Raw genomic sequence first — 22,534 nt, 5'->3', positions numbered from 1 at the left:
ATGTAGACCAGGTTGGCCTTGAACTCAGCAATCCTCTTATTAGCATTCTTGGTGGGATTACATCACACCCCTTCTTGCAGTGCTGGAGATCAAAGCTGGGACCTCACACACATGCAGTGCTGGAGATCAAAGCTGGGACCTCACACACATGCTAGGCAGCACTATGGACACCCACCCACCTGGTTATTTTGTTCATGCCTAGACCCGGATAATACAGCAGCACCCAAGAGAAGAGGCCGTTTTGATTGCTGTAGCTTTACCTGGGTCCTGTAGTGTCCATTAGGAAACTAGCTAAATGGTAGTTACCACGGCCCAGAGGGTGCTCGGAGACAGTAAACAAGGGCTGTAAAGGAAGATGCTGGGGAAGGAATACTTCCTGGATAGTCTGTGGTCACTGGGCTAGCTTCTGCTTAGGGAGTCCCGCTCCTAGCTTTGGTGCCAGTTGCTAGCTGCAGGGAAGTCTTTAAACATGAGGCTCCCTCAGGTTGCGAGTAACAGTGTGATGAGGTGAAGACCACGGTGCTGTGCTAGCACTAGCAGGAGGGGTCACTGACCAGTGATACTGAGGGGTAGCCAGAAAGAGTGGGGCAACAGGGCAGTCCAGGCCCCTAAATGATTCATTATCTTCTGAGGCTAGTCGCTCTTGCTTCTACCTCACCCTTGTCTTCCACAGTGCTGAACCAGATTGGGTGCCTATGTCCTCAGCAGAGCAGCACTCAGCAGACGGCACAGGGTAGACTATGTAACTGATGACCAGGCAGGTGTATGTGCTTGCAACTAGGGTCATGTTAACAGTATAGAATAGCCAATAATCAATATGAACTGCTTATCAATATAGCAAGTGGGCACTGCCCACAGAATCACAGAGGCCATGCTGTCCCCAACCCAACCTACTTAGTCCCCATAATTGCTTAGGGTGTCATGGGAGTGGAACTGGGAAGCTACTTCCAAGGCTTTGCTTTCAGGCCGCAGAAGAGGCCCAGCCAGCAGTCAGGCCAGCTGGAAGGGGGTATGGGCACCATGGCCCTGTGAAATGTATGTGGTCTAAGGGGATTCAACAAAAGCAGAAGCCAGAGAGGTCACTGCTTCTGGGCTCAGAGGCGGCCCCACACAGAGGTCCTGGTTCCTCTCCTCCGCTGGCTATGCTTCTTCCAGGAGAGGCCGTGACTGCTGGGCCAGTAGGGGTTAGCAGTACACCTGCAGCAGGGGTGCCCCTGAAGAGTCTGTGTCCGTGCCCTGGAATGATGAGTCTTGGCTGGCTGGGTACCCTGGTTGGAGGAGGAAGCAGAGGCTCAGAGAGGGCAAGGAGCTCATCCCGGGGCTATAGCCAGGGAGAAGCCTGGCAACCCACTCTTGATGTATAAACTGCAGTGTTGTGTGTAAAAGGGTAAGGACCTTGCTCCTAGAGACAGCAGTAGAAATCATACAGGGAGCTCTTGTAGATGCAGGCTGGATGGCCACCTTACTCCCCAGATCAATTCTAGCTGTATTCTAGGAACCTCAATTCAAGCCAGCTTCCACAGTTGCAGTGGGTACACAGTTGCTCGGCCACTTCTGATCCCATCCTCACCCACCCCCAAAAGAAGCTGGAAGGTCATCTGAAGGGCACCCAGTGTAGTTCCCACCCTCTGGTCAGGTCAGGACCACACCTGGGGCTCCATACGGCCTCAGTTTCCTGGCGATGGCATCTGCGGTTGTCTCCTGGGAGATCTGGACTGTCAGCTCTAGGGAGGAAGTATAAAGAATGGTCATTAGTGTGTTCTTTTATACAGCTCAGTCCCTGTCCCTATTGCAGCTCAGTGAAGAAGGGTGCTTACTGTACAAAAGCGTAGAGAAGCAGGTTTAAGACTGGGTGTGCAGCCGGGCCGTGGTGGCACATGCCTTTAATCCCAGTACTTGGGAGGCAGAGACAGGCGGGTTTCTGAGTTCGAGGCCAGCCTGGTTTACAGAGTGAATTCCAGGACAGCCAAGGATACACAGAGAAACCCTGTCTCGAAAGCCAAAAAAAAAAAAAAAAAAAAAAAGACTGGGTGTATATGTATAGGCAGGTGCATGCCTGTTTGACTAGGTCAGATCAGTGGTACAAATTCTTATATGTGGCTAGTGTGTGTTTTTCTTTCCTTTTTTTTTTTTCTGTTGTGTAGCCCTGGCTATCTTGGAATTCACTCTGTAGACCAGGGTGGCCTCAAACTCAGAAATCTGCCTGCCTCTGCCTCCCAAGTGCTGGGATTAAAGGCATGTGCCACCACTGCCCAGCAGTGTGTATTTTTCTTAAAGACAAGGTCTCTACCCCATCCTGTCCTGGAACTCTTGAGAGACCTTTTTCCCAGCCTCTGGAATTCTGAGGAACCCTTGTGACTAGCCAAATCCTTGTGCTTTGGGCCCTTATTAAGGCCAGACCCGGGAGCTGCTCTGCCAGTTAGTCATAGGGTAGAGGCGTTTACAGACCCGATTGTTTAAGAGAAGTGCCAGCTGGCTAAGGGGAAGCCCCACAAAGCCCAATCCTTCTCCTGTAGCTAGAACTTCCCTACTCAGGCCCACCTACCGTCCTGGCTGAGGCCAGAGCCCAGCATGGTCTCATGGCCACTGTCGGGGGCAGCAGCAGGGGCAGTAGAGCGGGCTGAGCGCCCCTCGGAGGTCTGTGGGCGGGAGCGGCTTTTGCGGGTACTAATACGGATGATGCCCCGCACCAGGCGGCCCTCGGCGTCTTGCTCATCCAGGTGGTAGTCCTGCGTGATGCTGCTGATCAGGTCTGAGATCTTGCTGGTCTTCTCCAGGAACACGGTGTCCGATGTGCACTTGGCCAGCTCGTCAATCTGGTGCACGCTGAACAGCTCTGTCAGCTTCTTGAAAATAAGCACGTCGATCTCCCGGCTCGACATGGAGCCACTGCCCATCTCAGGCAGGTCCAGGTCCGATTCATGGAAGGAGTAGTACTCCTCAGAGCCGCGGGGGCTGTTGGTGAAGGTGCTAGGCAAGCTGTGCCGCGTGGGAGGAGGCTCGGCCAGGGGCTCCTTGCAGCAGGAGTCCACGTCAGGGACTGGGGAGGTGGCATGGCGGTAGGGGTAGACAGGGATGCCTTTGAGCTTAACATCAGGGTAGCTGAAGCTGCTGCCCATGCTTGTCTTGAGCCTCTGGCCATCCCGGCGGCTGGGGGGTGCACGGTCTGGGCTGGGGGGCACACCATTGTGTTCCTTGGCCCAGGCGGCTTCGGCAGACCCTTCAATGGGGTCTCCGGCAGACAAGCAGGGGCTGCAGCCCCGCACACAAGCCCCACAGCGCTGCAGGCAATCCCTGCAGCGTCGGAAGCAGAAGGCAGCCCTACACCAGTCCCAACCCCAGGGGCGCCAGAGGAGGCAGCAGGTTGGGGGCTCGTTGGCTGGTTCTGCAGAGCCTGAAATGAAGGTGATACTCTCTGGCCCGTGGTGGCCAGGGTCCTTAGGGTCTGGCCTCCTGGTGCGACGGCCCGGTGGGGGCTGGGAGCGCTCATCGTTCGTTTCCAGGCATAACTCTGATGGCCTCTCCCAGGGCCCCAAGCGTGGAGGCCCAGATGATGGGCGGGGCTGTCCCGGCCTGGGCATGGCTCAGAGCATGGCTTGCTGCAGCCAGGCACCTGCAGGGAGAAGCCAGGAGGAGGTCAGGGACAAGCTCCTGGGCTGACCTGAGAAGCCTTAGACTTCTGGGAAGCCTGTGATGAGGACGGATGAAGCATCCCGGAAACCCTTGCAAACGTCGAGCGCTTCTTGTCCCAAAGAGAAAGTTCTCTTTGTGGTCTAACTTAGGCTTTAAAATCTCCTGGACTTCTCAATGAATGGCTATTATTGAAAACAAAACATAGAAAATTACAAGTGTCAGGGAAGATGTGAAATGATGTTGGTATTATGGGAAACAGAAGTTCTTCAAAACTGAAGCATACGGGTTGGGAATATAGCCTACATAGCATGAATGAGGCCCCAAGTTCATCCCCAGCACTGCAAACAAACAACAACAACAGCAAAACAGCCGGGTAGTGGTGGCGCACACCCTTAATCCCAGCACTTGGGAGGCAGAGGCAGGCAGATTTCTGAGTTCAAGGCCAGCCTGGTCTACAAAGTGAGTTCCAGGACAGGCAGGACTGCACAGAGAAACCCTGCCTCAAACAAACAAAAAAACAAAAAAACAGGCAGGCTGGCTGGCTCAGCAATTAAGAATGTGTACCACTGGGGCTGGAGAGATGGCTCAGTGGTTAAGAGCACTGACTGCTCTTCTGAAGGTCCTGAGTTCAAATCCCAGCAACCACGTGGTGGCTCACAACAACCCATAATGAGATCTGACTCCCTCTTCTGGTGTGTCTGAAGACAACTACAGTGTACTTATAAATATAATAATAAATAAATAAATCTTAAAAAAAAAAAGTGTACCACTGCCTGGCAGGCTCATAAGCACCTGTAACTCTGGCTCCAGGGACGCCTCGTCTGCTCATAGGGCACTCACACGCAGAACTTCTCTCCACTCCGCATACATATACATTACACATATTTTTTAATTTTAGATTTGTTTTATGTGTATGAGCATTTTGCTTACATATGTATGTGCACCACACACATGCCTAGTGCCCACGGAGGTCAGAGGAGGGTTAAAGGAGCTCCTGGCAGTGGAGTTACAGACAGCTGTGAGCCACCTGTGGGCGCTGGAGTTACAGACAGCTGTGAGCCACCTGTGGGTGCTGGAGTTACAGACAGCTGTGAGCCACCTGTGGGTGCTGGAGTTACAGACAGCTGTGAGCCACCTGTGGGTGCTGGAGTTACAGACAGCTGTGAGCCACCTGTGGGTGCTGGGAATTGAATCTTGGTCCTCTGGAAGAGCAACCAGTGATCTTAACCGCTGAGCTATCTTTTCAGCCCTTATTATTTGTAAAACATGGTGTGTATCTGGGGGCTGGAAAAAGGGCTCACAGTTAAGAGCACTGGCTGCTCTTTCCAGAGGACATCGGCTCCTACGCAGCAGCTTATAACCCTTTATCTCCAGCCTTAGAGGATCCAGTGCTCTCTTCTGGTCTCTGTGGGCATAGAGGGCATGTGCACACATACATTAATATACAGAAAAGTAAATAAAATCTCTGTTGGGAGCCAGGCAGTGGTGGTGCACGCCTTTAATCCCAGCACTCGGGAGGCAGAGGCAGGCGGATTTCTAAGTTCAAGGCCAGCCTGGTCTACAAAGTGGGTTCCAGGACAGCCAGGGCTACACAGAGAAACCCTGTCTTGGAAAACCCCCCCCAAAAAATCCCCCAAACCCTCAAAATTACTATTTGATCCAGCAAATTCACTCCTTGGTAAATACCCAAGAGAACTGAAAATTTCTACTTAAATCAGACATTTGTATGTCTGTGTTCATGATAGCATTATCTGCAATAACCATAAAGTGAGAACAACCCAAAACTTTATCAATGGGGAGCTGGAGAGATGGCTTAGCAGTTAAGAACTGTCGGCCTTCCAGAGGACCAGGGTTTGATTCCCAGCACCCACATGGCCACTAACAACCACACGTACCTGCAATCCAAAAAGATCTGATGCCCTCCCTCTTCTGACTATCACAAGCACTACATGAACATGGTGGGTAGACACAAATGCAGGCAAAACATTCATGCACATAAAGTGACAAAGTTTAAATCAATGAGAACTTTTTTGTGGGCGGGGGATGTTTGAGACAGGGTTTCTCTGTATAGTCCTGAAACTCACTCTGTAGACCAGGCTGGCCTCGAACTCAGAAATCTGCCTCCCAAGTGCTGGGATTAAAGGCGTGCGCCACCACTGCCCGGCAAGAACTCTTAAAAATCGTGATAAGGATGCTGAAGTGTAGCTCTCCACAGCTGATGGCTTCCGGAGGGAATGCAGGAAGGGAAGGACTCAGTTTTCGCTAAGGGGCAGGTCAATAGGAGTTTGCCCATGTTCCAGTGAGTGCATGGGCAACACACACTGAGCTTGTGGTTTTCTTCTTTTGCGGGTGTGTGTGTGTGTGTGTGTGTGTGTGTGTGTGTGTGTGTGTGTGTGTGTGTGTGTCACAAGGGTAGGAGTGCAGACCCAGGAGGACTGGGAAGTGAGTGTGATCAGGGTTCAATATGTGAATTAACAAGTAACCCACAAAAATATTACACTGAAATAAAAAGAAAAGAAAAGGGCTGGAGAAATGACTCAGAGGTTAAGAGCACTGACTGCTCTTACGAAGGTCCTGAGTTCAATTCCCAGCAACCACATGGTGGCTCACAACCATCTGTAATGGGTTCTGATGCCCTCTTCTGGTGTGTCTGAAGACAGCTACAGTGTGCTCACATACATGAAATAAATAAACTTTCAAAAAGAAAAGAAAAAAAAGGTTAAAAACTTAAAAAGTACATCAATGAATAAGTGGATTCCGAAAAATGGAATATCATATGATGGATATCATTTAGCCCTTCCTTTAGAAACACGAAGTTCTTTTGTGTTTAGACCTGGATTAACTTAGCTGGGCAGTGGTGGCACGCCTTTACTCCCAGCACTCAGGAGGCAGAGGCAGGCAGATCTTGTGAGTTCCGGGGTTACACAGTGAAACCTCATCTCACAAAAAAACCAACAAAACATCAGGGATGAACTTTGAAGACATTCTGAATGAAGTAAGCTACAGAGAAAGAACAAATATTCTGCTGTTTGGCTTACATGGAATATCCAGAGCTGAGAATTTAACAGACTGAGAACAGTGGTATGGTGGGTGCCAGGGGCTGAGGCTTAGGACCATGGGTGTTATGTTGAGCGAGCACACAATTTCAGCTGGAGACAGTGTCATGTCATATCACAGCTCTGGAATTGGCATCGATGTATTTAATGCCACAGAATGGTGTGCTAAAAAATGGCACGCAGATATTAAAATGGTAATTTTAATGTACATTTTACAACAAACAAGGAAAGCTCTCCAGAGACCTTGCTTCTGAGACTTGCTCCACCTTCTTCCTAAGACATCTGCTCACAGATACCTTTCTGTCTGACTGGCCAAGACCATCACCATGATCCTCCCTTCATACCCTTCATCCAAGATATGGGAATGAATGGGTCGCTCATCTTATTCAGATTTTCCCTCCTAGAAACATTTACCATCAAGCAGGTTTCTCTCTCTATTTGCAGAGAGAAGATGTGTTTTGTCAAGATAAGAGGGTCTCATGTAGTCCGTTTGGCTTAAATTTGCTAAGGAGCCCAAGCTACTCCTACACTCCTGGCCCTCCTAACTCCCTTCTCAAGTACTGGGATTAAAGGAGTATATGACCTTGCCTGGGAAAACCAAGCCCTTTTGGTTCCTTGCCACAAAAATAATCTTCATAGACTAGAGAGATGGCTCAGTGGGTAAAAGCATGACCCACAAGAGAACCCACAGAGACGGATGTGGTAATGAGCACCTGTAATCCCAGCATTCCTACGCTGAGAGAGCAGGCAGGGAGAACGAACTGCCTGAAGGCTCACAGGCCAGCCAGCCTGGAGCACACACCACGACACAACACAGCAGCAGAAACGAGAGACCCTGCTCCAGAGAGGTGGAAGGTGAGAACCAACTCTCAAAAGTTGTCCTCAGATTTCCACAAGTGTGTACCTTCAAGCGCAGACATACACACAAAATACATAAAAAGCAATAAAGAAGAAAACACCCTTCCTTAAAATAGTAATGTTAATCTTTATTCCTCTTTTGATTTGTTTGCTAGGAATCCTGGACCCAGGACTTTTTCCCACTGATGAACACTGAGCCTGACCATGAGTCAGGCAAGAAAAGCAACGATAAATGAACGTGGTGGTCCAGTTTTCCAAGGCTTTAGGCCTGTCTGAAAACTTAGCACTTGGGAGATTAAGAGTTCTGGGTCATCCTGCACTACTAAGTTAGTTCTAGGCCAGCCAGGCCAGTTCATGAGATCTTATCACAAACAAACAAACAAACAAACAAACAAACAAACCAAACCCAGCTGCCCAGGCAGCAAACATGGCGACTCACAATTCTAATGCCAGTGTGGGGGAAGCCAAATGATCTCTGAGAGTTGGAGGACAATCTGGTCTATGTTGAGGGTCCAGGGCTATCTACTATCTCAAAAGAACCTACACCTCCCAGGTTGAAGCATGTGGGACCTGAAGGAGCATCTGATCTCAGATGAGCTATTGAGGAACCCTGAGGGATGATGCAGTCCCATGCTCAGGAGAGCCTTAACCACAGTGGAGCCTTGGCTGGGCAGTAACTGTCCTTAGCCTGTATTTTGAGCCACTATGTGGGTGCTGGAAATGGAACTCAGGTGTTCTGGAAGAGCAGCCAGGCTTTTAACTGCTGAGCCATCTCTGCAGCCCGTTAGCTGGTGTTTTGAGATGCTGACCCTTTATCCTTAGAACCTGGTCTAATCACAGAGTCCTAAGGGGCTAGAGAGTAGCATGAAAGGAACAAAGCTGCGGCCACCAGCTCCCATTCTGGTCCTTTTAAATTGTGTGCCTAGGGCCGGCAGTGGTGGTGGACATCTTTGATCCCAGCACTTGGGAGGCAGAAGCAGGTGGATGGATCTCTGAGCTCAAGGCCAGCCTAGTCTACAGAGTAAGTTCCAGGCCAGCCAGGGTCACACAGAGAAACCTCGGCTCAAAAACAACAACAAAGTAACAATATATTGTTTGCCTTGGGCAAAACAGTGCCACTCTCCACAAACAGCAAATACCACCAGAACTCCTGCCCTGACCTCTGCTATTTGCTGCAGCCAGTGACAGATTTAAGCCCCACAAGGCTAGAGAGATCTCCCAGGTGCTGCATTAGGCAAATAATCAAAGGCAATGTCACCAACAGTGAGATGAAGTGACATCAAATAGAGGAAGGATACATGGTGAAGTATTCTTGCCTCAAACATACTGGGATGTGACCTTGGGGAGAGGGCAGACAGCCTGGCTTCAGAGACTAGTCATCCAGTGTGGTCTGCAGAGAGCCAAGGATCAGGAGGAAAAGTGGGGATAACCAGTGCAAACAGAAATATATATATACATTATATATTTATATGTAGTATATCCAATTTTATATTTATTTTGGTTTTTCAAGACAGGGTTTCTCCTTGTAGCCCTGGCTGTCCTGGAATGAACTCACTCTGTAGACCAGGCTGTGGTCAGGTCCACCTGAGTGCTAGGATTTATACCCAGCTGTATGTATGTATGTATGTAGGTACAGACAGACATATGTACGTATTTGAGATAGGGTCTCACTATGTAGCCCTAGCTGTTCTAGAACTTGCTAAGCTGATTAGGCAGGCCTTGAACTCGGAAATCTACCTGACTTTACTTCCTGAGTGCTAGAACTAAAGGTGTGCTAGCTGAACCGTCTATCCAACCCCAGATATATTTCTATGAGAAACAAAATAGCCTGGTGCCACTGCTTAGGAATCAGACACTATAGTTCTTAGGGGTAGAGAGACACACATCGGAAGTGTGAACTTCAGTGGTTTAAACCAGCCAGTCAGCACGTGCCTAGACAGCTCCCGGAGAGACAAGGCTAGTCGTCGTGCTGGATGAGGACACAGGATCCTTTCTTCCTGAAACTTTAGTCTTCTTTGGGGCCCACTCAGCTTTCCTTCTCCAAGGACCTCAAGGGCCTCTAGACAAATGGGAACCCCTCTCTCTGTACCCTCTGCTGAGATCTCTTGATGATTGGGTCTGCCTTGTACCTACTGTATTAGGATAAGCCTATCTCCCCCTTCCTGCCTCTAAGCCTAGAATAGGGCCAGTTTTAGAAGGTACTATCATGGCACAAACACACTCCATGTGACTTTATGGTAGGGGAAGAGACAAAGGACTTAGACTCTAGGCGGATCAGAGCAGGAACTAGCAGTCCCAGGGAGCAGTGTGTGCCTGTGTGGGAGGATGCCATCTTAGGAAGTGTATAAACGGAAGGAGGCAATCTCCCTCTGAATACCTCCCAATCTACTGCTCTGTTTAAAAAAAAAAAGTATATAAACAAATTGTATGAAGTGACTTTAAAGTTCTTCACAATTGAATGTGGTGGCACACAGCAGTTATCCTAGTACCACAAAGGCTGAGGCAGGAGGATCATACTTTGAGATGAACACATACTATATAGCAAGACCCCATTACAACAAAAAAATGTTCTTCACAATCCAGAGGGAGATAACTAAATGTTTGCTCTGATTTGATTAAATGTGAGTTTGGACATGAATTCATTCCGTCATTTAACAAATACTGAGGACCTACTGTGCACCCTACACTCTATGGACAAAGTGGTAAAACAGACTAGCTCACCTCAGGAGAGTTCCCCTCTAGTGCAAGTGACTGTGGACAGCTTACATTACTTTAACCATGTTGCCTGTAATAAATCTATTAATTCTCAAGGCCTTCTAGGTATTATCCCACTCTACTGAAGCACAAAAGTTAAGTAAGTTGTCCAAAGTCACACTTGTTTCTTAAGATAGGCTCTTATGTACCCCTGGCTGGCCTCAAACTCACAATGTAGCTGGGACTAGGACTGACCCACTGATTCATTCTCCTGCCTTCACAAGTGCTGGTTTATGCATAGCTGGGGATCTAACTCAGGGTCTAATGCACGCTAAGTGTCTATCAATAGAGCTATAGCCTCAGGCCCCCACAAGCACACTCTTCTTTGTACCCAGTTGGCCTGTCCTCAGACCCTCCCCCACTCCTTGCCCAAGTTCTCAAGAGGATTCCTCTACTATCCCATCCCATCTGTGGACTTGTGAGGAAAGGGCCAGTTAAAGCTGCCAGCATGAGCTGGCACCTCTGGAGGGCTTGCATCTACAGTCCTACCATCTGTCCTCGGACCCCCCACAATGATTGTCTGTGGGTCTGTAGGAGTATCATGGGTCAGTGTTTCTCTCCCCACCACCGACGGCTTAGGACTGCTACTGTTCATTACACTGTCCACGGGCCAGCACTGTGCTTAGCACTGAGGAGACGGCAGTGAATGGGCTAGAAACCGGCTCTAGCCAGAGCTCTTCCACGTTATTCAGTCCTTACAACTGCCACGTGAATTATTTACTGTCACTGTACAGTTCAGGAATCGGAAGCTCAGAGAACAGAGAGGAGAGATCAAGTAAGTCAGCAGGCTGGGAAGGAACAAGATTTGCTGCGGGGCAGGCCAGGCTCTTCACCCCAGGTACTCTGCTCTTGGTGGCTCCCTCAGGTAATTTCAGAACTAGAAAGGCTGAGCCAGGCAGATTCTTTGAGTTCAAGATCAGCCTGGGCTACCCAAGAGAGAGACCCTGTCTGAAACTTAAACAACCAAGCAGTCAGCCTTCCTGTTTGTGGTATGAATAGTGCCTTGCATGAGCGTCCCTTCAAACCATCCATCTACACCTTCCTTTTCCCACGATTGTCCCTGGTCCATCCCTCCTGACAACCCAGTGACACTGCTCACTTAATTTAGTGGGACCAATTTTTGCCTCAATTTTGGCCTGGGACAAGAGTCTTGGACCCAGCTTCCTCATCTTTAAATAGGTTCATCTTAGAGTAGTGAGGTGGCCCACGTCTGTAATTCCAGCACAAGACACGATGAGATGATGAGGACTTCAGAGTCATCCTTGGCTGAATATTGGGCCTAGCCTGGGCCATATGAGACCCTATCTCAAAAAGCAAAACAAAATATATATTAAATTAACTTAAATATAAGTAAATAATAAACCAATGTGACGTAAAATAAAAATGGAAAACCTCATCTCTCAAAAGAGGAGAGATTAATGTCCTTCTAACCCTCTACGGAGGTATGGGGGTTGGGGGTGGAGCTCCGTGTTTAGCAAAAGCCTGGGAAGACACACTCTTGGCATTCTCTAACTTGGCAGCGTTCGAAGGCATCGCAAGGATGCCTCAAGGTCTGATGGCCCCAGGATTCTCTGATTTCTCACTGCCTTCGCCTTTCCGACAGTCCCCACAAAACACAGAGACAGACGGACAGACAGACAGACTCGGGGGCTCTCCATGGGCCCTCCTCCCTGTGTCCCCAGGACGAGCCGGCTGCAGCAGCCTCTGTCCAGGCAAACGTATGGTCAGCGAGCCGCGCTCAGCTCTGCTCAGCTCGGGCGCAGGGTACTGTGCACCCCCCTGGCACAGCCCCAGCCACTGTCTCATCTGCAAGCAGGAGCCGCGCGCGTCCAGGCGGCAGGGCTCGCGTTGCCGTCGGGGCGCGCACCGCCTCGCTTGCCACCAGCGCCGTGGCCCGCGACTCCCGACGCTGTTCCACGCACGGTGCTGGGTCCTAGCACCCCAGGGGCCTCTCGGCCCGCCCAGCCCAGCCCAGCCCTGCGCCCGTTCGGGCCGCTCCGGCCGGGCCCCGCGCACCCCGGAAGTGGACGTCGGGGCCCGAGGAGCAGGGCCCGCGCCCCGCCGCCGTCCAGGCGCGGCCTCCAGGGTCACCCACCCGGGGCTGCACCGCCCCGCGCCCCCGCGGACCCGCGCCGGCCTTACCTGCCCAGCCAGGTGAGCCGCCTCCGCTCGGCCCTTCCCCCGCCCCCCTCGGCACTCACCTGGGTCGCAGGTAAGCGTCTCGCGGGAGCGCGGCACGGGGCGCCGCTGGGGACACACTTCCTGCCTCCGCCGAGCGCCGCCGCGCACCTGGCCGAGGCCCCGCCCAGCTCCGGCCCAGCCAGGAGAGTGAGGCCCTGAGAGGGGCCATCATCGGGCAACAGTGCTTAGGTCCCCTCTCTGCTCTATAGTCCAGTGTCCTGGAAGTATCGGAGAGCCCATGGGGCGCCTACCGGGCCGCAAAGCTCCTACTTAAAGGGCATGCATGCCTCCTGGGAAGCCGTCCGGGCCCCTGAGTCCCTAGCTCTGTCATGTGGAACAGTTCTCTGGACTCTTTATTATAGTTCCCAGCAGACTGTTGCTTTCCTGTCTTTTGTCTCCTCCTTTTAGCCTCTGACCTTGAGGGTAAGGTCTGGTCTTGTTTCCCTAGTACAGCGCCTGGCACATACCAACTGCTTAGTAAATATTCTTCACTGTTTGAATAGCTAGGCAATGATCTCTTGTCTATCTATCTGTCTGTCTACATATTCACTTATTTAGGTTTCTCTTTTTTTACATTAAATGTTTTTATATGTATGAATGTCTTGCCTGCTTGTACATCCATGCACCACTTGCGTGCCTTGTGCCCACAGGTAAGGGAGCAGAGGAGGGCATGGGATGCCCTGGAACTGGAGTTACAGAGGGTTGTGAGCTGTTATGTGAGCACTTGAGAGTCGAACTGGGGACCTTGGAACTTTGAAGAGCAGCCAGTGCTCTCTGAGGCAGAACTCTCTCTTCAGCTCCTCTTACCTAGGTCTTCCAATACAAGATCCTGGGAAGACCAGCCATATCCTGTCCTGCTTCGAGTCAAGATCAGCCTAGATCAGGTATGTTCCCAGGGGTGCAGCCGTAGATTGTTCAAGTTTTCTGAGACAAAGTCTCATGTACCCCAGGCTGGCCTCTAGCTCCCTATGTAGCCAAGGCTGCCCTTGAAGACTTGCTCCTCTTATCTATGGAGTGCTGGGATCACAGGCATGCGCCTCCACAGCCAACATAGTCCCTGATGTCTTTCTTGCTCTTTTTGAACTGTTTGACATGGGAGCAAGTCACTTTCCATTTTCCAGTGTCCCCTCTGTAGATATAGACCTCTCTAGCCAGATGTGGTGGCACATGCCTTTAATCCCAGCTCTTTGGAGGCAGTAAGGTGGACCTCTGTGAGTTCCAGGCCAGCCTGGTCTACAGAGTGAGTTCCAGGATTGGCAGGACTATGTAGAGAGACCCCATCTCAAAAAAACAAACAAACAAACAAAAAAAACCATGAGGGGCATGGTGGCACACACCTTTAATCCCAGCACTTGGGAGGCAGAGGCAGGCAGATTTCTGAGTTTGAGGCCAGCCTGGTCTACAAAGTGAGTTCCAGGACAGCCAGGGATACACAGAGAAACCCTGTCTCAAAAAAAACCAATAAATAAATAAATAAGTAAATAAATAAGTAAACAAACAAACAATTTTAAAAGGTACCTCTGTCAACTGGGGAGGACAAAGAAGGTCACACATGGAAATGACAGGTTTGGGAGAGATCCCTGTGGCAAGTTCCCAGCAAAGGCCCAGTGGCAGAACTTCCCACAGTCTATCACACTTCCTTCTGGGGCAAGGATGGACAAGGGGTACACCATATTCCCCTTTGGAATTCAGAAAATGAGCCACCTTGTGTACAGTGGCACTTCTGCAAACTCTAAGCCTAGCAAGGCCTGTTCTAGGGCACATTCGTGAGACGCTCTTGCAATGCCGTGTACGGGACTGGTAGAGACCCGTTCAGCCAGGTGTGCACACCTTTAATCCTGGCACTCAGGAGGCAGAGACAAATGGATCTCTGTGAGTTCGAGGTCAGGCTGGTCTACAGGATGAGTTCCTGGACAGCCATGGCTACCCAGAGATACCCTGTTTCAAAAACCGAAGGAAAAAAAGAGAGAAAGAAAAGAAACTCTTCAGCAAGGTGTGCTGCCACCGTCTGTCATCCCAGCACTTGGACGGTGGAGGCAGGAAGATCAGGAGTTCAAAGCCATCCTGGGCTATAGGAGACTGAAAAGCCAAACCAACCAACCAACCAACCAACCAAGAACAATTGTTCATGATGGCCTCAAAAAGGAAATACAAACACCACTGACAGGAGATACAGAAGTGCAGAAAGTTCAAGCACTTTATAGAGCGTAGGAAACAAATGGAGGCCGGAAGTATGGCTTACTGTGCTAGTGGAACACAGTACGAAAGGCCAGTCCAGGAGTTCATATGATAGGGGTCCTTCTCATGTAGTCCAAAAACCAACCAGAATTGCTATGTGTTTAGGCACAATATTAGGCTGAATCATACAACATTGCTGTTATTTGGGCTACTTTGATCTAAAAATAAAAAAGTAGCAAGTTCATTTTCTCCAGCCTATTTCATAAAACAAAAAACAAGACTCAGTGGGGCAGATGAGATGGTTCAGTGGGTGATGGTGCTTGCAGCCTGATGTCCTGAGTTCCAATCACTGAAGGAGAGAGCCATAGAAGTTGTCCTTGGACTGCCACAAGAGCTTCATGGCATAGCCCCTAAATGAATAAATCAATGGGTGAGTGAGTTTTAGTGGTGGTGGCTTAAACCTTTTAAGTTGTTTTTAATTTTGTGTCTCTTGTGAATGCAGGTGCCCACTGAAGCCAGATGTGTTAGAATCCCCTGGAGCTGGAGGTACGGGCAATGGTGAGCTGCCTGATGTGGGTGCTGGGAATCAAACTCAGGTCCTCTGGAAGAACAGTGTATGCTCTTAGTTCAGCTATCTCTCCAGTCACTGCTGTTGTTCGGAGACAGGGTCTTGCTATGTAATCCTGGCTATCCTCAAACACTCAGAGACCTACCTGCCTCTGCCTCCCAAGTATTGGGATTCAAAGTGGACATCACCACACCCAGGTAAATCAATATTTTTTCAAATGAGAATGATAACTGAGTAGGGGGCACATACCTATAATCCCAATACTCAGGAGGCTAAGGCAGGAGGATCATGGGTTTATGGTCAGTCTCAGCTATTTAGTGAGATTCTGTCTCAGACAAGCAGGGTGTGATCTCATTTCACCCACAGAGTGTTTGTTTTGTTTTCCTGTTGTTGTGATTTAAACAACACAAAGCAGGGGACTGAGAAAAGCAACTTGTGAGAGAAAGGGTTTATTTTGGCTTAAAGTTCCAGGGTTTGGCCCATCATAGTGAAGCTATGGAAGCAGCCTGAGACAGGTGGTCACATCATAGCCACCAGAAGCAGAGAGCAATGAATGCACGGTCAGGGTCCCAGCCAGGGAATGGGGTCGCCCTTGGTGGACGACAGGTCTTCCCATGTCAGTTAACCTGACCTCTAGCTGGTCTCTCACAGTCTCCTAGGCGATTCTAGATCTTATCGAACTGACAATTGAGATTAACTATCACAAGTGTTCATTGTTCATTGTGACATTTTTCACCATTACCAGACAACCCAAGAGTTCAATGAGAGATGACTGGGTAAGCAATATATATATATAAATATTGTTTAGCCATAAAAAGGAAGACATTTTTTGTTTTACACCATGTCACACCATAGACGAACCTTGCAGACATGTATGTTAAGTGAAATAAGGCATATAAGAAAGGAAAAAGACTGCATGTTTTCACAAATAGGAAATATTACTGTCTGTGTATATAGCTTAGTGGTAGAGTGTCTGTCCTTGGTGCATCAGGCCCTAACTTCAATCCCCAGTACTGCCTAAAATAAAATGAGTATGTAACATATTAAGACTAGTTAAATTCACAGAGGCAAAAAGAGTGGACTCAGTGCTAGACTGGAGATCATGGATAGCCATGGCTTCCTAGGTACACAGTTCTTGTTGGAGTGATGAAAACATTTTTGAAAAGAGGTTGTATAGTACTATAAATGGAGTTATTGCAGTTAAAGTGATACTTCAAAGTGTTTTAAGGGGCCAGGGTGATGGATCAGGGTGACAGCACTTGTTGCACAAGCCTGAGTGCTTTAGTTCAAATCTCCTCTTCTGGCCTCTGTGTGCACACAGGCCTGTTTCCTAGGTGATATAGTTCTACACTCCAGCACGCTACACACACACACACACACACACACACATGCACACCACACTACACACACAAACACACACACATACACACATGCACACCACACACACACATGTACACCACACTACACACACACATGCACACCACACTACACACACAAACACGCACACATACACACATGCACACCACACACACACACACACACACACACACACACACACACGACAAAATAACTTAAAAGCCGGGTATGCAGAAAGCTGGGGACAGGGATTTCAAGTCTGAGGGCAGACTTGAATCTCTAGCTCCATGGTGAGTTTGAATCCAGCCTGAGCTATGCAATGGGACCCTGTGCCAAAAAACATAAAAAAATGAGAATAAACAAACAAAAATAAAATAATAAGTACAATTTTTGTTTTTTTTTGTTTTTTAAAGATTTATTTATGCATAAGTACACTGTAGCTGACTTCAGATGCACCAGAAGAGGGCATCAGATCCCATTACAGATGGTTGTGAGCCACCATGTGGTTGCTGGGATTTGAACTCAGGACCTTCAGAAGAACATTCAGTGCTCTTACCCTCTGAGCCATCTCAGTCCTTGTTTTGTTTTTTGAGACAAGGTTTCTCTGTGTAGCTCTGTCTGTCCTGAAACTTGCTCTGTAGACCAGTCCCGAGTGCTGTGATTAAAGGTGTGCACCCCACCCCACAATGCCCAGCCAAGAATATGCTCAATTTTCACTTCTCGTTAAAGCAAACAAAACAAAAGATGGCATTCTGAAAGCACAACAGAGTAGCTCACTGGCCTAGAGTCCAAGAAGACAGAGAGGGGAACAGGTTTCTGGGGTGAAGGATCCAGGTTAACACCCCTTCTCCTTGAGTGGTTTTTACAAGTTTGTTTGTTTGTTTGTTTGTTTGTTTGTTTGTTTGTTTGTTTGTTTAGGAGACAGAATCTTATATAACCCAGGCTGGCCTCAAACTCTCTAATTGCCTGAAGATGACATTGAACCCCTGGTTCCCCTCCCTCCCCTCCAGCCCCAAGACCTGCCTGATTTATCCTGTGCTGGGATAGAAACTAGGACTTCATGCATGCCGGTGAGCACTCTACCAATCGAGCTACATCCCTAACAGAAAACATTTTTCTGTTTTAGTTAAAAGCTTTTTTTTTTCTTCTTCTGGTATTAGCGCTAAAACTCGGGGCCTTGCACATGGTAGGTAAGCGTTCTACACTCCAGCACTGAAATGGCTTTTCTTCTTTCTCCAAGCCCAGAGCATGCTGGGGACACCCTCTACCCACCGGGTCACTCCTGTCCCGTGTCACAGCCTGGCCCTGGCTTTGTAAGCAGTACCTCTTGACCTTATGCCCGATAGCTTTGACATCAGTCCTCTGTTTTTGCCATTGTTGCTCTGCTATGTTTGATTATACTTTTCCAGTCACCTTCTCTGGTCTCTACTTCAGGCTTCTGGGTCCGTGGTCTTCTGCAAGAAGAGAGGTGTATCAAAGATCATCTAGATCTTTGACGCCTGCAACTGGATGGACAGAGAGCTTGGGGGTGTAACGATGTTAAATTAACTTAGGTTGGACCTGTTGGGTTTCAGGGTCGTGAAGCAGTCACACACATTACAACTGTACACACGGATGGCTGTTTTGAAACTGACACACAGCCACTTTGGGGCTCAGGGGACTGTAGATGGGCGCCATAATCAGGTTCTGTTAGCCTCACTGCATCCTTCGCTTGAGGGCTGCCTGCCTTGGTGTATTCTCCCATAGGAGCACTAGGGGGCAGCACACAACAGTGGAAATGCCCAGAGTTGGCTCACGGACTCTGAGTTGGCATTCTGGGTGCGCACCAATCCACACGCTGTGTGAATATAGACTTTGAACTAATGTACTTTTCATAGAAGAGGGGCTCAGCTTCGGCTAAGATAGCACTTTTTTTTTTACAGGATGAACTCGGAAGCCAGAGGCTTTGGACTGTGCACAACTCTATTACTTACTGGGTTTGTGAATTTGGTTAGGCCACAGAACCTTTCCGTGCCTCTGAAATATCTGTAAAGTAGTGGGTGGCGGCACAGGAGCCTTTCCCTGATCACGGCTTCATTTTCTTTCTTTTTTTTTAATTAATTTCTTTTTTTTAAAGATTTATTTATTTATTTATTATATGTAAGTACACTGTAGCTGTCTTCAGACACTCCAGAAGAGGGAGTCAGATCTCGTGATTGGATGGTTGTGAGCCACCATGTGGTTGCTGGAATTTGAACTCCTGACCTTTGGAAGAGCAGTCGGGTGCTCTTACCCACTGAGCCATCTCACCAACCCCCACGGCTTCATTTTCTACAGTTTCAGTTACCGGTGGCCAACTATGGCATTACAGAGACATTTCAGAAACAAAGACCAGTGTAGTGCCTTACACTTGAATCCCAGAATATCCATCCAAGAGGCAGAAGCAGGCAGATTGCTGCCAGGTTGAGCCCAGTCTGGTCTTCATCATTCCCGATCAGGCAGGGTTAAATAATGAGAAGTGTCCCAGAAAATAAAACACACACACACACACAGTCAAAACAAACAAAACCAAAATAAATTCTAGAAATAAACATTCCATGAGTTGTATTTTATTTTATATATACTTTTTTTAAATGTTGGGACTGGAGCGATGATTCTGTGGTTCAGAGCACTGGTTGCTCTTGCAGAGGATTGGGGTTCAGTTCTCAGCACCCCACATGGCAGCTTACAAATATTCATAACTCCAATTCCAGGGAACTTGGTACCTTATTTTAACCTTCACAGGCACAATGCATACATGTGGAACAAATACATACATACGTGTGGGCAAAACATGCATACACATAAAACTAAATAAATAGTTTTAAGGGCTGCAGAGATGGTTTAGTAGTTACGGGCACTGGCTGCTGTTTCAGAGGACCCATGTTTAATTCCCAGGGCCCACATGACTGTTCACAACTGTAACTCCAAAGCCTTCTTCTGGCCTCTGTTGGGCATCTGTACACAGATGTACATGTATGTAAGCAAAACACCAAACACCTAAATAAAATCTAAAAAATAAAAAACATTTTTAAAGATTTTTTGTTGTTGTTGTTGTTTTTGAGACAGGGTTTCTCTGTGTAGCCCTGGCTGTCCTGGAACTCACTTTGTAGACCAGGCTGGCCTCAAACTCAGAAATCTGCCTGCCTCTGTCTCCCGAGTGCTGGGATCAAAGGTATGCGCCACCACGCCGGGCTTTAGAGATTTTTTTTTAATTAAATTGTGTGTGTGTGTGTGCGTGTGCATGTGTGAATGCAGGTGTCTGTGGAGTCTAGAAGAGAGCACTGCATACACTAGAACCTGACTTACCGCTGGTTTTGAGTCGCTAACCAGCATAGGTGCTGGGAACTGAGCTCTAGTTCTCTGCAAGGGCACTACCTCCCCTCAACCACGGAGCCATCTCTCCAGTCAATCCATACGTTTAAGTTAGGTGCTGTTTCCAGTAGCATGCTGAGGTGTGTCCCACCCTCTGCTTTGTGCTGGCCCTTCGGCCCTGTGTGTATGCTGCCCTCTCCTGAGTCACCGAGCAGCCGCTCAGATCAACTGTCCCCACCCTGCAGAGCTTGTGCTGAAGTAGTTAGTTCTTCTTTTACTTACTTGCAAGGTAGAAGCAGGGCAGTGCAGTCCATCCAGGCAGGCCAGGCAGAAGCTGCCAAGGAAAAAGGTCTGTTCTCGCTAGCCTGCATAACAGACACACAATCCAGGTATTTTATTCACAAGCTGTAAGCCCAGATTGGGCAGATTGGAGCTATTCTGACTTACATCTCAGCCATATGCTCCTAGTTACTTGCTGTTTCTCCTGGCCGTGTGCTCACGGTCCATCTCCTCTCATGGTGGCTTCCTCCTCTCTTCCCCATCTCTCCACCTCTCTACTTGTGACCCCCACCATCCAGTAACTGAAAACCCACCTACCTCTCACTATCTATTGCCCAATCACAGACTTTAGCCTTTTATTGGCCAATTAACTTGGGGAGCAAGGTTACATAGCATCACTTGGTATACATGAGGATCTCCTCCCTCACTGGGGGCAACCAGATCTTGGGGTCTGGCCAGTATTTAGCACTTGAATACAGAGCAGCAGCAGACCAACCACAACAAAGGTGAGAGTTCTAAAGAAGAAAAATGAAAACTGGGGATGGTGGTATACATTTGTAGTTTCAACACTAGGGAAGCTGAGGCAGGTGGATCTCCGAGACTTTGAGGCCAGCCTGGTCTACAAAGTGAGTTCCAGGTCAGCCAGGGCTTCAGAGGGAGACCCTGTCCCATCATCTTTCCGCCACAAAAAAAGATGTGAGTGTGCTGCTTCCTGCTCCAGATGCCATGCCTGCCGTGTTCTGCCATGCTTGACTATGGCTGTGGACTTGCCCTGCAACTCCTTACTCTAGAATAGAGTCTCCCTGCCATGAGTGGCTTTTGGTCAAGGTGTCTTATCACAGAAGTGGCTAATACAACCTTCCTTTGCAGATACAAGGTTTCGCATATCCCGGGCTGACCTTCAAGGTCACTGTGCAGCTGAGAATGACCTTGACCTTCTGAGCTGCTTCCCTCCATCTCTAGAGTGCTGGGATTACAAGTGTGTACGTGGACTCCTGGTCTATATAGTTGCTAGGGATCAAATTGGTTGGCTTACATTTTTTCAAAACCTACTTTAAAAACAATTGTTTATTGTATATATGTGTACACTATTATCTATGAGAAAATGTAGCTGTCTTCAGACACACCAGAAGAGGGCATCAGACCCCATTATAGATGGCTGTGTGCCACCATGTGGTTGCTGGGAATTAAACTCTGGACCTCTTGGAAGAGCAGTCAGTGCTCTTAACTGCTGAGCCATCTTTCCAGCCCCCAGCTCTGATTTTCCTCTGACACACTCCGCTTTCCATCCGTTCTGAAGGTTCAAATTCATGCTTCGTGCTTGCATGAGGAGTGTTTTATCCACTGAACTGTCTCCCTGGCCTCAGTCCTGCTTTCTTAATAATCTTGTAACCGGGGGCTGGAGAGATGGCTCAACGGTTAAGATCACTGACTGCTCTTCCGAAGGTCCTGAGTTCAAATCCCAGCAACCACATGATGGCTCACAACCATCCGTAATGAGATCTGACGCCCTCTTCTGGTGTGTCTGAAGACAGCTACAGTGTACTTAGATATAATAATAAATCTTTAAAAAAATGCACACACCTAAGTACAGTGTACTTAGATATAATAATAAATCTTTTTAAAAAAATGCACACACCTACAGTCCCCGCACTTGGGAGGTAGAGACAGTCAGATTGCTGGGAATTTGAGGTCTGCCTGGTTTACAGAGTAAATTCTAGGCAGCCAGGGCTACAGAATAGGACCCTGCATAATTAAAAATAACAAAACAACAAAAAGACAAAACAAAAGAAAGGAAAGAAGGAAGGGGGAGAGAGAGAGAGGGAGAGAGAGAGAGAGAAAGAAAGTAAGTTTTCCCTGAGTTATTTTGCCTGACCAATCCCATGGGTATACCAAGGGGCTCCTAGACACAGCATTTTACCCCAGCCAACAGAAGCCCTTAGGTACAATTCCCAGCCTTGTCTTATTCTTTCCCAGGGTCTTCTATCACCCATGGCTACCATGGCAAGCCTGTAGCCACATAAGCAAGGAGCCAAATGGAGGGAAGTGAACGGAGTATGGTCTCTGCTCCCCTGTCACGACAGAGTCTGAATCAGCATCAGATGTCAAGAAAAGCTGGCTCAGCCAGTCTCCGAGGAGGCAGCAAATGCCAGACCCAAAAGCAGATGGCAGGGGTAGAGCTGTGGGCTGGCACCGTCACCAACTGCCTGTCGAAGCACTTCAGGCAGATGGCAGGGTCTAGAATGTAGAAGCCGATCCAGTATCGCTGGCCAAAGGACCAGAGTTGTGTCTTATTGATGCTGGGTCCTTACAGGGTACATGTAAGAAAAGATAAGAA

General features: G+C 48.6%; 2 protein-coding genes across 9 annotated transcripts; one reads left to right on the top strand and one right to left on the bottom strand.

Annotated features, from left to right (window-relative positions):
• Nucleotides 1-764: 764 nt before the first annotated feature.
• Nucleotides 765-12,822, bottom strand: Kdf1 (keratinocyte differentiation factor 1). Of its 4 annotated transcripts, none has more exons than XM_006539150.4 (4): nucleotides 12,444-12,822; nucleotides 2,546-3,815; nucleotides 1,650-1,724; nucleotides 765-1,268 (listed from the first exon to the last, which is right to left on the bottom strand). In XM_006539150.4, the coding sequence occupies exons 2-4, from the start codon at nucleotides 3,579-3,581 to the stop codon at nucleotides 1,186-1,188; spliced, it is 1,194 nt and encodes a 397-aa protein (XP_006539213.1). In that variant the 5' UTR covers nucleotides 3,582-3,815; nucleotides 12,444-12,822; the 3' UTR covers nucleotides 765-1,185. The 4 variants fall into 4 exon arrangements, with proteins under 4 accessions (XP_006539213.1, XP_006539214.1, NP_001077385.1 ...); XM_006539151.4 differs by having other exon boundaries at nucleotides 12,503-12,822; NM_001083916.1 differs by having other exon boundaries at nucleotides 2,546-3,613; nucleotides 12,444-12,592.
• Gm42323 (predicted gene, 42323) lies at nucleotides 11,697-18,681 on the top strand. 5 transcript variants are annotated; one of them, XM_030253971.1, is made up of 4 exons: nucleotides 11,700-12,455; nucleotides 13,280-13,366; nucleotides 15,163-15,218; nucleotides 17,503-18,681. In XM_030253971.1, the coding sequence occupies exons 1-4, from the start codon at nucleotides 11,958-11,960 to the stop codon at nucleotides 17,519-17,521; spliced, it is 660 nt and encodes a 219-aa protein (XP_030109831.1). In that variant the 5' UTR covers nucleotides 11,700-11,957; the 3' UTR covers nucleotides 17,522-18,681. The 5 variants fall into 5 exon arrangements, with proteins under 5 accessions (NP_001365632.1, XP_030109829.1, XP_011248667.1 ...); NM_001378703.1 differs by lacking the exon at nucleotides 15,163-15,218 and having other exon boundaries at nucleotides 11,697-12,455; nucleotides 13,294-13,366; XM_030253969.1 differs by lacking the exon at nucleotides 15,163-15,218 and having other exon boundaries at nucleotides 11,697-12,455.
• Nucleotides 18,682-22,534: the final 3,853 nt, after the last annotated feature.

The sequence above is a fragment of the Mus musculus genome, chromosome 4 (assembly GCF_000001635.26).
Source record: "Mus musculus strain C57BL/6J chromosome 4, GRCm38.p6 C57BL/6J".
In the NCBI taxonomy this organism is placed as follows: Eukaryota; Metazoa; Chordata; class Mammalia; order Rodentia; family Muridae; genus Mus; species Mus musculus.
The sequence above is the reverse complement of the archived record's forward strand: the minus strand, read 5'-3'. Positions and strand labels throughout refer to the sequence as shown.

What these genes read in the sequence shown, in the direction of transcription:
- Kdf1 (XM_006539150.4), bottom strand. Translation starts at nt 3,581, where the DNA reads ATGCCCAGGCCGGGACAGCCCCGCCCATCATCTGGGCCTCCACGCTTG. An exon ending in CTCTGGCCTCAGCCAGGACG is followed by an intron (nt 1,725 to 2,545) that starts GTAGGTGGGCCT and finishes CTTCCTCCCTAG; the next exon opens with AGCTGACAGTCCAGATCTCC. An exon ending in GAGGCCGTATGGAGCCCCAG is followed by an intron (nt 1,269 to 1,649) that starts GTGTGGTCCTGA and finishes TCCTCCAACCAG; the next exon opens with GGTACCCAGCCAGCCAAGAC.
- Gm42323 (NM_001378703.1), top strand. Translation starts at nt 11,746, where the DNA reads ATGGGGGTTGGGGGTGGAGCTCCGTGTTTAGCAAAAGCCTGGGAAGAC. An exon ending in GGCCTTACCTGCCCAGCCAG is followed by an intron (nt 12,456 to 13,293) that starts GTGAGCCGCCTC and finishes CCTCTTACCTAG; the next exon opens with GTCTTCCAATACAAGATCCT. An exon ending in TCAAGATCAGCCTAGATCAG is followed by an intron (nt 13,367 to 17,502) that starts GTATGTTCCCAG and finishes TTGTTTGTTTAG; the next exon opens with GAGACAGAATCTTATATAAC.